General features: G+C 35.3%; 2 protein-coding genes across 5 annotated transcripts in view; one reads left to right on the top strand and one right to left on the bottom strand.

The window, feature by feature from the left end:
* Positions 1 to 8,736, bottom strand: part of LOC149787989 (suppressor of tumorigenicity 7 protein homolog) — a 132,042-nt gene extending 123,306 nt beyond the window's left edge. For all 3 annotated transcript variants that reach the window (XM_089974267.1, XM_089974269.1, XM_089974268.1), the window contains exon 1: positions 8,580 to 8,736. In XM_089974267.1, coding sequence (XP_089830393.1) covers positions 8,580 to 8,730 — 151 coding nt within the window. In that variant the 5' untranslated portion in view covers positions 8,731 to 8,736. The remainder of the gene's footprint in view (positions 1 to 8,579) is intronic.
* A 181-nt stretch (positions 8,737 to 8,917) lies between these two features.
* LOC149787988 (germinal-center associated nuclear protein-like) overlaps positions 8,918 to 15,363 on the top strand; it is a 157,204-nt gene continuing 150,758 nt past the window's right edge. For both annotated transcript variants that reach the window (XM_089974266.1, XM_089974265.1), the window contains exon 1: positions 8,918 to 9,047. The gene's annotated coding sequence lies outside the window, so the exon portion shown is untranslated. The remainder of the gene's footprint in view (positions 9,048 to 15,363) is intronic.

Raw genomic sequence — 15,363 nt, 5'->3', positions numbered from 1 at the left:
TTTTTCAATCATATTGCCATGATGTCTGCAGTGTGGCAGTTTATAGTGATGTTTAGCAATGGGGAATCATGCCACAGACATGTAGCATGATGTCCCACCCAGTCACATTATCCCGACACCAGGCCGACAAGTCCCAACACTAACCTCTTAATGCTGAGTACCTGGCATGGCAACTGTTAGTACCACCTTTATAAGTCTTTGGTATGACATGGCCAGGGTTCGAGCCTGCGACCTCCAGCATCAAAGGCAGGTGCTCTAACCACTAGGCCACTGGAGCAGTCGAACCCTGGTATATTGGGCACTATCAAAACTTGTCAAGTAATGAATTTAAAAAAGGAAATGAATATATAAGACCAACTTTCACATAGTTTTCTTACAACCCTTATTGTTATATATTAGGATGATTTGGGTCCTGGGATCCATAGCAGCACTGCATTATATCCCGAATAACATTATAATGAGGCATGCTATAAGGGCGTAGAGATGTACTGTCTAAAATTATTTGTCAAATTCACAATGGCACTTAGCATTAAAACCCGATCAATTTGTTTAATGTGTGACGAGCTATCAAATGGGAGAGTACTAAATAGACTGACGTTCCTCTCATATCTCACTTCTCTACAATAGATCAGAGAGATGTATAATGCATGTTCCAAAATTTACGAGGATAATACTCTGAAATGCAATAGTCTGTAAATGAGATAATAAGAAAAATAAATTTGGGGTTTCCTAGTTTGGCGGATTTAAGAAGTATGTGTAAACAGAACCTCCATATATGACCTTTAACAGCACTCCATGTAGGTACTAAAATGGTTGCATTTGCAACTTTAAAAAAATATTGGTGAGTGAAAGCTGTCAACTTATTGTTCTCTAGTGGTATTCAGAATCATAATGTGGCAACTAGAAATGTCAGCAACATATTCTAATTACGAGTATTATACAATGTTTTATGTTAAAAACATCTGACAGATGCAAATTAATTTGCAACACAATCCATCTCTGAATGAGAAAATGTCAGTTAATACATTAAGACGTTATCTTTGCATATGACCAGTCTGGCTTACAGTCTATAATTTATAAATCTAATGCATGTGTATTCAGCTTCGGTTAACTGTATGGATCTGGACAAATGCAGATATAGAGATAAATAAGGAATATAGAGATATAGAGATAAATAAGGAATATAGAGATATAGAGATAAATAAGGAATATAGAGATATAGAGATAAATAAGGAATATAGAGATATAGAGATAAATAAGGAATATAGAGATAAATAAGGAAAATTTAGTCAGCAGCAAAAATGCTGTCAGTTGATCTATCACATGGCAATGGAATTTTTAACATCATCATTAAAAAATGAAGGTTAAGGCCCCTTATCAGTGAATTTAATGCCAGGCAATATTACATTCAAACATCTTCTGACAAAATGTCAAAATATCTAAAATGGAGTAGGAAGAGTCAGAGGAAACTCTTACTAGGTAACATTGAGAGAGATGGTTTAGAGAACTAAAAATAGTGGATTTTAATAGCTGGCCTTAGGCTGAAGCTGATGACCATTGCAGATAGTTTGAGACAGTTACAGGTACACAAGAAAAAAATGTAACATAATTACTCTTTAACAGTGTTTCACATAGTTCATACTAATCTGAGGATAACTGTCCTGAAGCATGTTCAAAATGCAGGACAATCCAGAAAATACATGTTAGTGAATGACAACATTTAGTTGCAATATTCCAACCAGGTAATGATATTTTGTTCTTTGTACAGGTAATACAGAACCTGTAATTATTAATTAAATGTTCCTTTGTGTTTTACCGTAATAATTTCAAAAACAGTAAAACCTATCATGAAACTCTACTACTCCGATAGACCACCTGTCTTTAGGGACCATAATGTGTTGGCAAGGAGGACATGGTGCAGGTGGGTTTCAAAACAATTTCTGTTGTACAACTTCAATATTGCATTCTTTATCCAGAAAATCGATAAAACTAAAACAAAGGAACAATTTAATTCTGATTGATAACAACAGGTTCACTTATTATCTGCAGACTGCAACAATTATCTGACTACTTTCCATTTAGTGTATCTTTTTTTTTAAACAATAACCAAGTAAAAAATATTGACCAAAATGTGCTTACAGCCCATGAAAATATATTCCTTTCAGCATCAGAACCAGAATGATATATTTTATGGCAAGAATGAATGCTAAATTGTAGTTAAAAAAATCCCAAATGACTGCTACAGTGGACTAGACGTCACAAACATAGTCCATGCAGCGAAATCACCCCACTAAAGTACTAAGATCAGGGAAAGTTCCAGCTGCAAAGAGCTCTTCAAGATTACTAACTAGCTAATGTCAAGGAACAAATGTATACCACTTCCAACTACCTTCTCTCCAGTCGACCTTCCGGACCTGTTTGAAAATTTCTTCTTTGACAAAGTACAAACCATCTGAGATAAGCTAGACAACACAATTTCAACTGACTCGTTGTCACCATACAGTTGCAATACAGAATTTCAGTGGCAACCATTAGCAGCATTTGAACCTGTCTCTATGGATTTAGTACATACAATCATGACAAAGAATGCACCAAAGTCATGTGAACTTGATCCAATTCAAACATCACTGTTGCTTGAGTGCTCAGACCCAATAACTGATATTATTAATGCCTCTCTCATCCAGGGAATTCCCATAAGTTTTCAAAACAGTCACTGTAAAGCCTCTGCTGAAGAAACTATCACTTGACCATAATGATTTAAAGAACTACCATCCAGTTTCTAATCTCCCATTCATATAAAAAATCTTGGAAAAAGTTGTTCTATCCCAACTTGTATCTCATTTGAATTCAAACACTCTTTTTAGCAATGTACAATCTGCATGTTGCCCTTGCCACAGTACTTAAACTACTCTTCTAAAAGTAGTTAATGACATTCTCTCTGCTTTGGAAAGTGTAAAGATAACAGTCCTCACTCTCCTTGATTTGTCTGCAACATTTGACACAATAGACCATGATATATTACTTCACCATTTCCAGCATGTATTTGGCATTCATGACACAGCCTTACTGTGGTTCAAGTCCTACTTGGTCAACAGGACATAAATTGTGTCCGCAAATGGAATACACTCTAGCCCAGTTAATCTATGTGGTGGTGTTCCACAGGGGTCTGTTCTTAGAGCTGTTCTCTTCATTCTATACTCTGCTGCTCTCAAGTGTCATAGATCATCAACCAGTGTCTCACCAACTGTATGCTGATAACAAATCTAGCCAGCCAACTGAAGCTGATGCAACCATCCAAGGTGTAGATAGGTGCATTTCTGATGTGAAATTATGGATGACATGTAACAAGCTGCAGAGGAACTATGACAAAACTGAAGCCATTCTGATCACAACACAAAAACTTTCTCATTCATATCCTTTACCTCAAACAATAAATATTAGCAACACAAACATTAAATTCACTGTCAGTACAAAACCTAAGTGTTACTCTCAACAGTACTTTCAAACTGCACAACATGTCATGAACGTATGCAAGGCTGAATATCTTGAGCTGTGACGCATCAGCTCCATTCGCAAATGTGTTCATTAGTACTTTCAAGACTGGACTATTGTAACTCAATTATGTCTGGTTCATCTCAATATCTACTCCAGAAACTTCAAAACACAGCTGCTTGGATCATCCTTAGGGTACCATGATCAGAGCACACTTCCCCCCTGCTCTGTACCCTAAAATGGCTATCCAACATTTGTTCTTCGTGCTATGTTTCACTGATGGACTCCAGTCCAACATACCTATCCGACCTCATCTATGTGTACACACCAGCAAGATACTTACACTCCTCTTCTGACAATCATATACTCATTATTCCCACTATGAAAACAAAGTCATGTGGACAATGTTCTTTTGCATACCAGGGCCCAGCAACATAAAACGAATTGCCCACTGAACTTAGACACAAAGACACAGTGATCTCATTCAAGAGTGCTCTTAAAACTCGCCTATTTCGACTGCAAGAACAAACTTAAAGACCTAATACTGTTTCCTACCTTAAATATTTTCAGCATGTTTTATGTTTTTTTAATTTCATGGTGTTTGTTTTATGTTTTTTTTATGCTTTAGGTGTTGTCTAATGTTGTAAAGTGCATAGAGCTTCTAAAGATTAGGTGCTAAACAAAGTCCTTATTATTTTTATTCAGTATTTGAAACATTTCTAAACTCATTCTGGCTCTTTTATCTGGATGAAGATAATATGTGATGCACTCACTAATGGGCAAAAACAATTTGTTTAAAACCAGTATGCTTTGCTTGTAAATTTTACAGAGATTGGTAAGAAGGTAATGATTCAGAGATCAAAAGTAACTTTCACATAACTGATTAAACATGTAAGCAAGCAATTTGGGCATCAACTTGAGCTGTGTCAAACCTACGCAAAAATTGTAGCAATTAAATAAGATTTTAAGTACCAGTCCAACTATGAACTCCTCATAAAAGTCAGTCAATAATGTAAAAAAAATTCACAGTCCAAAAGACCAACTTCCATCCAAAACAGTTTAATTTACCTTCACTGAAACATTTTTAAAAAAAAAAATATTTTATCATTAATTCTCTGATGAACGGATTTCTGCTCTTAATATCCGAAGTAACAAATTACTTGCATTAGCACTCTATGACCTGAAATTTGAAATGGCGACAAACATTTTCAAGTTAATCACCCTGTTGCCACTACAGCTTGATAGAGCTCTCTCTCATTATAATGTGGTAGTGGGGGGTGCATAACTGCTGACCACATTATAATGAGTACAGTGTGACCCTGCTCCATTATAACACAAATCTGGATATCACATGATAGTGGTGGGTTCCTGAAATTTCATATAATGTACTTTTCTCATACATGAATTTTTTGTTCTTTCTCAAAAAGTACAAAAAGTAATGTGTAAAAAGTTTATTACCATTTCTGGAGAAGAGATTGTGTATGAATTCTAATATAAAATGATTGTGATGTGGCTCCTGCAATTTCATATACATATATATAAAATTATATGTATTTTTCTAACACTTGAAAAAAATATCTTTTCATCTTAAAAGTACAAAAAATAATGTGTTAAAAGTTTATCCAGGGATCACGATGGGCTTCGCCAACATCACAAACTGCAATTTATATTCCCGACTGGTGACAAATTACACCATCTGGCGAATTTTTTTAACCAAAATTATTAATTATTATTGTTAAAACTGTATATATAACCTTGGGTTTGGAGTGAAGAAATCAGAAGCATCATGAAAGGAAGCTGCAAACTTGATATAAAATGCACTGGAATTTATCCATTGTTAGATAAACAAATTCTTTGTTGATGCTGACAAACTATCTCAACAGTGCATTGCTATATCATAATCCACTTACTCTGACATCTGGCCTTAGTATGGTATGCTGTGAGATCTCTGCATTTTTTATTATTTTTTTAAATAACATTTCTGCTAGCACAAGCCAACTCGACAAGGCACTATCTCATAATAGCTCTTTCGGACAAAACACTCAGTCTCGGTTTACTGGCTGATTGCTAGTAATTAATACATTTTGACTGACCTTTATATGTGGATGGTAAGTCGAATTCCTCTTCTTTTCACTCATAGAATTAAATCCTTCAGAACACTCATATTTTCTATAGTAATCAGTGTCAGAACAGAACACCCATGTATTCATCGTCTGTTGGCCGTGTTTTTAAAATATAATTTCTGATGCATGCATGGAAGCAGCATCACTCTACCACCAGAAACATGACAAAAGCAAACAAACAAAAAAAACCAACAAAACCCCAAGATCTACATGTTGGTCTCCTTATGCTACTGGGTCTAGCTACAGCTGACCAACTTCTGAAGGCAGGAAAAGTAACTGCTATGACTGACCAAACAAAAGCTAATTCCATTTGTTTTTAAAATGTACAGAGAAAAGATAGCTTTGTCAAAACTTCAAAAGAAATTTGAAGCACAGATCATTCTGTATAAATGCTAAGCAAATGAAGACAAAAATTCAGTCTCAATCAATGTTCAACAATTATTTGATGTTGCCAACACAATAAGAAATGCACATCTGTCTGGTCCTCCAAAGGTGTCCTTTAACAGTAACTTCAATAACACGTGCAACCTTCATCAATGGAAGCCAACAAATCTTGACAAAAACAAATAACCTTTCACTGAAAGAAGTCAGCACCAAGCTAAAATAAAAGCATAGGAATCTGAGAGAATGTTGCATTTTCTAAAGTGACTAGAACACATTTACTGTGCCATGAAAGTTTCATTTTATCCGGAAAAAAATTATGCTTACGGTCGCTACCAATGGCAGCATAAAATGCAAATAAATTTCCAATCTTTTCAAACCATACATACGTAGCTGTCAAGTTAACTGAAGATAAGGTATCTTGCAATGATGTTTGTTAAACTTTTCAACGTGTTCCAGTTTCATTTCCCTATCAATAGCCTCATCCCCTGGGTAGCTTCGGCAAGATGATACTGTCTCAAACTGACCAAAATCTAGGACTATTTGAAGTACATGTACATGAAGCATGTAAACATCTATAGCCATGTGCTACTTGCGACAAATGTAGTTTATTGTTAATTAACAATCGGATATAGATTAAAACTAGAACTATCATTTTTAAAAATAAATTCAAGTTATCTGTGTTTTCAAACGGGATGTGAGTCATATATGAAGTCTATAACATGTGATTTATATTTGAATTCATGAATTTATTATATACATGTACAGTACTTAATGGATTATGGATTGTACTACACAAATGCAAGTTGTCAGTATTATAATATACAAGTGTTTTTCAGACTAATTTGTTTTATTTAATCAAAAGCACATATTTTTGTGCCTGCTTTTATTATCCACCCACCCACTGCATGCCATATTTTAAGTAAATGCATCATTTTCTTCAGCTAACTGACTTGGATGGTAACAACACAGTTGGGTATTATGGACTCCAACTATTGTGTTATAGCGGGGTCGCACTGTACTGTGATATATATGAACGACAATATACATGTACTGAGAACAGTGTAATATATGTAAACATGGTATAGCAGGCATGTGCATATTATGAGATGCACTGAAAGGATTGTCAAAGCTCCAAACTTGAGGAAGGGGTGGTCGTAGAAATACACTTTAAACAAGTTGCAAGAAATATTTGTCCCCAATCAACAGGTTTATATGGGAAATTGCAAGCGAGAAGAACACACTGACTAGAGTGTTGGACAGGAGAAGGGCATGCATATATGCATTTTTACTGGTCAATTAGCATCTACTATTGGCAATTCAGTTAAATGCTATAAATTAAGCAGTATTATTATTATTATTATTCCCATATTTCTCTATCAAACATTTTCGATGATAAGCATGCATATTTTGAACTGTATATGGTGGTGTTTCTCTGTATTTGTGATTTTCTTTATTTCTCATATGCATACAAACTACAGTATAAAATCATAAAAACCTATTGTGATATGCATCTATTTATTCACTCAAAAGGTAATCTTTTTCTCTGTCCATTTTGCTTAAGTATTTTATTCCATAATATTTTCTGATGTAAAAATATCAATTTTGTTGGATTTGTTTTTTCCATTTCCATGAATTCAATAACATTGTATTATATTACGAACACATATATATATAAAATGTTAAATAAATGTGAGTTACATCACATGATTTTTAATTGAAAAATGTGTAGAAGTAGTTTCATATTTGATTGAAATAATCATGGGGTAGAATAATGTTGATAGTAATAATGGACATCCATTTTTTGTCGCAAGTAGTCATTTACAGGCGAGAGATATAAAAACCCATTCAAAACAAATCTATAACTGCCTTTGTAGCTGGAAGATTAACTGGTGGACAGTTTCTTCAAAATTTCAGTCAGATTCCCCTTTTCTAATTTGCAAGGAGTCATCACCTATAAGCCTTACTTAAGATCTCTTACCCAGATCATTCCTTGTGAGATGTTCAAGGTGACTTACAAAGTGTGAATTAATTTAAGTCCTGTTGTTAAGTATGTCCTGCTTATGTCGATGTACAATATGTTCTATTAAATGGGTGTCTTCAATTGTAGCATATATTAGTTACATGTAATGCAGGACTTTAAAATAAAGTGTTGATGGGTGGCATGTCCCCAACTGTGTTAAGATCAGAAACATTTTAACATTAAGGTCCCAACAACTCACATGCTAGTCATTTAAATCAACACATAAACTTTCCCTTCGCATGGGCTCTGTGAAAAACATTTGCACGTTTCGTAATGACATTACGCTGTTGCTGTTAATGACAGGGCCAGGTGTAAGCTTTGCCCATTTCACATGGTCAGAGTTGCTTCCCTTGGGATAGAGGGCATCGGAAGGTATTATAGGCAAGTTGCATACTTAGTGCAGCAATACAGACATGCAGATGTCTTGTGCAAAAATGAACGATGTTAGCTACATTACTAGTGTGCATAAATATTGCAAAATGATCACAAACTTTTAAATTGCGTGAGTTACAAAGTGTGACAAATGCTTTGACGTTTCGACCGGCGCAAATCATACATACCATATGATATGTTTTCACTCAGCTTGAGAGGTCCTCGTAATATGTAAACCACAAATACAACCAATAAGAACCATACAGCCCATAAATAACTCCATGACCACTGAATCCACGTTTTAATCGTCTCCGTACTTCTTGACAGGAAACCAGCCATGCTGGCTATGATAGTCACGCAGTAAATATTCTTCAACAACGGTTTTATTTTTAAAAGTATCACAATTGGTTTGCTTCCAAAATATGACCAGGAAATTAAACGTATCTCATAAAAATTTGAACAGGAAGCTCTGAGTCAATTTATTTTGCAATGGTTGCTGCGGGATTATATCACTTTTGGCGGAAGTATTTACAGTTGCCAGTTCGGCTATTGTGCAAACGGTTTTAAGTGTTATGTGGGTTGTTTAAAGTTATAATTAAAGACAAAGCAAAATGCATTTAGAATCAAAGAAATTAAAGTGGTAGGAAAAGAGCAAGGTACGTTATAAGGAAGGATAATAATCATTCTTTCTGAGAGTAGACTGAATTGGAAGTGGAAGTGCGAGTTACACAATTTCGTCATTTGCATTATAGGCCTAACCACAGGGACAGGCACTTGATTCATAGGGAAACTAAAGTGTACACTCACCAATTAACAGAGTATTAATTGGTAAGTGTACACCTTAGTCCCCCCACCCCCGAATCATGTGCCTGTGATTATAACGTGTGAACCATAAACAAGGTTGCTGCAAAGCTTTAAGCTTGTAATTAGTACTTTTTTCTGTAGGTTTAGACACAGGTACTCGACGCGAGCTTGATGTTAAGATAAAAAAAAATCATCTAAAATAAAAAATCATACAGAGTGATAAAAATACCTTAGATTACCCCCATGACCCGTTCTGACATAGGACCTTCTCTATCATAATACATAAAAGAGAAGGTACAGAACTTCCAAATACTTCGCTCCACCCATGACCCTCAATTTCCTTCTGCTATTTCCGTCTTCAAAGACACACGACCATACTGTATGGCTTGTTTTACTCCTGAGATATTTTTCTATCCATCAAGCCATCATTGACTTTTCTGCGTTGTACAAAACTGAAGTTACGGACTCCAAAATGCGCGATTTTCGAAAAAAATGTTAATTGTGGACTAGTCCGTGCACATGTGAAAACCGGTGACAAGAGTTATATAGACAATGTTTTAAACTCTATGGTGCATCCCTTCTTGAATTACAGAACAGTGGTAGATGCAAAAGTAAGTTTTTTACTTACCATTAACTCGATTCAACTTTAGGAATCCTGTTCCATGCAAGAATTATACATTGTCTTCTTCACTGCACAACACATCGTATACATGCATCTCTATTTTCAAAAGAGGCAAACTATGCGGCACTAACATCAATGCCGAAATATGATTGGCTCAAAAGGTTATACTTATTATCACAGGAGCACGGACTTGTCTCAGCAGTAAGACTTTGCAAAAATGCCACGTTTCAGAGCCCGTAATTTCAGTTTTGTACAAAGCATAAAACTCAATGATGGCTTGATGAATAGAAAAATATCTCCGGAGTAAAACAAGCCATATAGTATGGTCGTTTGCCTTTAAAGATGGAAACAGCAGAAGGAAATCAAGGGTCATGGGTGGAGTGAAGTATTTGGAAGTTCCGTACCTTCTCTCTTATATATTATGATAGAGAGGGTCCTATGTCAGAACGTGTCATGGGGGTAATCTAAGGTATTTTTGTCGCTCTGTATGATTTTTTTCCTTTAGATGATTGTTTTTTTTTCTTAACATCAAGCTTGCGTCGAGCACCTGTGGGTTTAGGCAAGGCCTAAGAATTTGTCTGAAATCAATCTTGTGTCACTGGACCATGCGCATTTATCCTATCTTCTTTCCAGGTGTCCCGATTGTTAAGTGATGCATTGTTTGTATTTATAGTAAAAGTTATACAGGCCATGTATCCGTTCAACATCGATTATTTCATTAATGGGTATAATTTTTCCATGCATAGAAACACTGGAATGCATTGAAAACACAGAAGCACAATATCATATATAAGGATCAGGGTCAAAATGGCCTGTTATTAAAGAACCCATGGCCAAAACGGACTAGTGTTGAAAAGGCCCAGTCCAAAATGGCCCAACCCCAAAAGGCCTATTTATGTATCAATTACTAATTACTATTATTATGTATAATAAAAGTAACTAATATATAAATATAAAATCCTTATGTTATATTCTGAAATATCTATAAATACTGTGCAGTAAAGTAACATTGTGCAGTATGTCACACTTGTACGTGAGTGATTATGGAATTAATTGCGACGTGCTACTACCTGTTTGTGTAAAATGAACAAAGAAGAAAATAACGCAAGTTACTGAATGTAAGAAAGTTCAAATCGGGCAAATACTAATTTTGAAAGAAAACATTCTAAATAAAGCTAATCAATAACATCTTTGTTATAACATCTAAAGACTTAATGCAAGTTAGCGTAACCTTCATGTGACTTGTGCATGCCAACTTTGTCATGGTAATGCCTTGATTAAGTAATGATGATTCCATTAACGTTGGATAAATATTTTCATTTGCAAAGACGATTGACTTCTTTCCTGTTTCACGTACATTCAGTATCGTTAATACATGTGTTAGCTAGTTTATTTTTATTGATATTGTTGTGGGGTTTAACGCCATTTTTTTAGCACATGATAGGCTATGCATGATGGCCAGTATTAATGGTGGAGGAAGAACCTGGGAATATCCACCAACCCACGAGAAGCTACTGGTAAGCTTTCTCACATACCCACGTTGGCTGAATCCTAGACTCGAACCCACGCAGACAGAGGTGAGATGGCAGTGATCTGTAATGTAGAGCTCTTGAGACCACTCAGCCGCTCTGGGCCCCTTTTATTGATATAATTTAAGCTCGAAATAGATGTTTGCTCTATTGAGTGTCTTGTAGGCACCATTATTGCATTGTGGTTGCAATGAAGATCAAGTCAAAATTGGAAGAGAATTATGGGGTTCTTTTTTTTGTGCTAAATTGTTATGGTGGGATAGACAGACAAGAAGAAAAGGTAAAATTTCTAACTAGCATTAACAGCAAAAGACAAAATAACGTTAACGCAATATCAGATTTATAAATCTATTAATAATAACAATAATTAGTGATAATACATGAATATTAAATTCTAATATCAAGTTCCTCACATATACCTTAGAGTAATACTGCACATAATGGCTGTCAAATAAATTTAACATTACAATATAATATGCAATACTAGAATAACAGCTGCAAATAAGTACCAAACTATACAAACATGCATAAATAGATATTCACTTTTCAACAAGAAACCTTATACCACAACAAAACTACACATAATGGTGGTAAAAGTTAATAGTACAATATAGTATGCAATCCTAGGATAGCAGCAGTAGGTAAACACCGAACTATGAAAACATGCATACTATAAGGGCATGTATACATAAATATTCACTTTTCAACAAGAAACCTTATGAAACGACAAAATTGCACACAATGGCTGTCAAAGTTAACAGTTCAGTTTAGGATGCATTCCTAGAACAGCAGCAAACATATATTCATAATCCCCATAACTTTGTTTTCCTAGTGTAGATCACAAGACACAAAACAGCTTGGTAAAAAAGAATGTTGAAACAGTGTTGCAACACGTGATTAAATATATGGCTATCAGAAAGTCTCACAAGTTTCATAAAAACTGACGATTTTATTGGACATTCAAATAAAGAAAACATTCACATAAAAAGCTTAAATTCATGCTTAAAGACAAGTCCAATTATGGAACTGTATGTGTGATGCAGTTCAAACATTTTGATTTAATACTTCATATAGGGCCAAATTTTGTGATTTCATTTTACTGTAATATTGTATGGACAACTGTTACAGATATGTATGGAGGGATTAAGGGATGCATAGGGTTCAAAAACTACACATGTATATTGCTTGACAGTTTAAGTCCATTTATATGATAAATTGATAACTTCAGTTTTAGGTCAGATACCAGTATAGAAATTCTAGTTGATAATGACCTAATTCACAGTATCCTGTAATATGTTAATTCCATCCTTAATACAAATGGATGTTAAGTGCAAAAATTTTATTCTAAGTATCCTATAAATGTAGCTGTCTGATATCATCTGGTACAAAGTCAAAATATTCATCCTCATTATCTCGATAAAGCTCTGAAATCCTAAATTGCATAGTCATCATAAATATCATTTGACTGTTTCTTTGGCTTCACTATGTGTACTTATGTACAGTCTTAGGTTCATCTCAATAAGTAATACTTTGATCATACAGTCTGTTAAAGGATGCAACTGAACATGTGTCAGTTGTGAAGCAAGATCACAGAGAGTTCAAATAAACACCCTCTGTTACTTGACACTGAGCAGGTATCAAACTCACAGTTGATCAAAGGGTAAACAAAGGGCTCACTGCCTTTTCAAGCCACAGGAGTAAGGTCATACAAGCACATGAAGTTGTAAAACTTTCCTTGGCACTGAACAAGCTTTAAATTCGCAGCACAATCAAAAATTTTATCAACATGAAAACAAAGTGAGAGCAGCCTTTACATGCCACGACTTTTCAGGCCATGTGCACTGGCAGAAAACTTAGAAAATATCACACAGGAATTAAATTAAGTTAGATCTAAGAGATGAAAAGAGATTATACAAATTAAATTCAAAAACTTAGTTGCATCTAACGCAGTGTTGATACAGCAAAACACATTTATTAATACATATACAGGTTGTTCGGACTTGCATGAAAAGGGAAGCAGTATTTTTGCTAGTAAACACCCACAGTAATCAACATTGAGGGCTGTCACTTTACAATGTGTAGTATTTAATTTACTGGTAATGTTATTTTCAAATTTATTAAAATTCAAATAACTGTAGATACAAGTATTGTATGTCTAATACCATCATGAAATGGATCAACACAGTGCATACCATTATGCATTTGTGAAAAGTGGCATAATAACATAAAAAATATTTGAATTGACAGTATAATGCAAACATCAAGTTTCCAACATTACCCCAAGATTTTTTTTATTGTGCATTTAAGATGACCCCTACTCTGCTTCAGTTGAATTTCAGTGAACACAAAAGGTAGACTTAGAAGTGAGTATATATGGTATTATTTTTTATAGACTTCAGATTGTTTTGTGACCTCCCACTTATTAATTCAATTTAGTACATCAGGAAATTGATTTTCCTTTTAGTATGTTTCATGCTGAGTTTGAACTTGCAGTATCACACCAGTGTTCTTAGTCATTTGTGCATTTAGTGGTATACAAACTATTTTTGCATTATCCAAGTTGGTGAGATAGTATTCCTTTTTATTATTATCATATTACCTTCCTAGAGTTTTGCTTCATCACCAGAATTAACAGGATTCTTACAGTCATTAAGGGTCATTGAAAGTCATTGAGAAACTAAAGGCCTTGAAAGTCATTGGTTTTTCACCAAGGTCATTGAATGTCCTTGAATTTGAAATATTTTGCTCCATATAAAAATGTGATGGACAGTTTTGCTTTTGAGTCATTTATTTTATGTTGTGCAAGGATTGGAACTGAAATTCAAAACAAATTCAGTTTGATTTTTATGTCATCTGAGTTCAGTGGAAATACTGAGATATTGAGCTTAACGCCTCATTCACATGATGTAATTAATGCATGCAGACTCGTTCATTTCACCATGTGATTTCCATGATTAATTAGCAATGGGCCATTTTAGGGATCAATCATTGCAAAATTTGTGGAAAGTGCACATGTTGCCAGCTTTGCTTTAGGGCTTGTTTTAAGCAGTGTCCAAAACATCTCTGCATGCTATTTTGACATTTTCTATGGAGCATCCTCACAGGGATGTTGCTGAGAACACTTATGCACCACTACAGGGATGTTGCTCAGTGCTGAGAACACTTCCTATGTATCAGTGGAACTTATAAAAATGCTGCTTGTGGATTGCTTCCCAGAGAGAGTTCATTTCTGTCTTGGCTTCATGGCACATGTGAGACCAGCATCATCTGCTCCTGGCCAGTCATCAGCAACCAAGAAGTGTCATTAACCAGACTGCACCCTGGGTCTGTCAGTGATGTTCTTCAAAGCATTGCAGCCCTAGTTCAAGAAGCTGCCCTCCACATCAACAATTTGGAAATTAGGTCACTGTTTTTCACCCTACATGGATGCATTGACAGAATAAAAAGTTGATGTGTAATGATCTCCACCAGCATCATGTCACTGGTAGCATATCTTGGGCAAGGAGGCACATATGCTCCTTGTTTATGTATGGTGGTTTGGAACTACCGTTGTTGGGCAAGCTCAGATGGGATTACCTTCTGATTTCATTACATTCCTGACAAAAAGAATATTTTGGAGGACAGTCTGTCCAGTTTAGGTAAAGTACTCCTCACAGAATGGGCTCAGCACCAATCCATAGTGGGTTCTTAATTCAGATTTTCAGGAAGTCCCTTGGTAGATTTGTTTGCAACAAGCCTGAGAATGAAGTGGTATAATCTGTTCGTTATGCCTTCCCACCCTTCATGATGATCTAAAGCACTTCAAATAAGAAGGACCTCCACTGCTCTGCCTCTCTGTAATCTCACTGATTGTGGTTCAGTGGTCTTCTTGTCCTGCTGGTAGACCAGCTCAGGACATTGTCACAGAGGAGAGATCTTCTGTCACAGCAAATATTCTTGAAAAACAGCCTGCAGATTCTCCTCCCTCATGCTTGGCTCCTCTCAGGCAATCTATCCACCAGGACAAGTTTTCAAGCA

The sequence above is a fragment of the Sinohyriopsis cumingii genome, chromosome 11 (assembly GCF_028554795.1).
Source record: "Sinohyriopsis cumingii isolate HCF-2022 chromosome 11, ASM2855479v2, whole genome shotgun sequence".
NCBI lineage: Eukaryota > Metazoa > Mollusca > Bivalvia > Unionida > Unionidae > Sinohyriopsis > Sinohyriopsis cumingii.
Note: the sequence above shows the minus strand (reverse complement) of the source record. Positions and strands in the feature narration are given on the sequence as shown.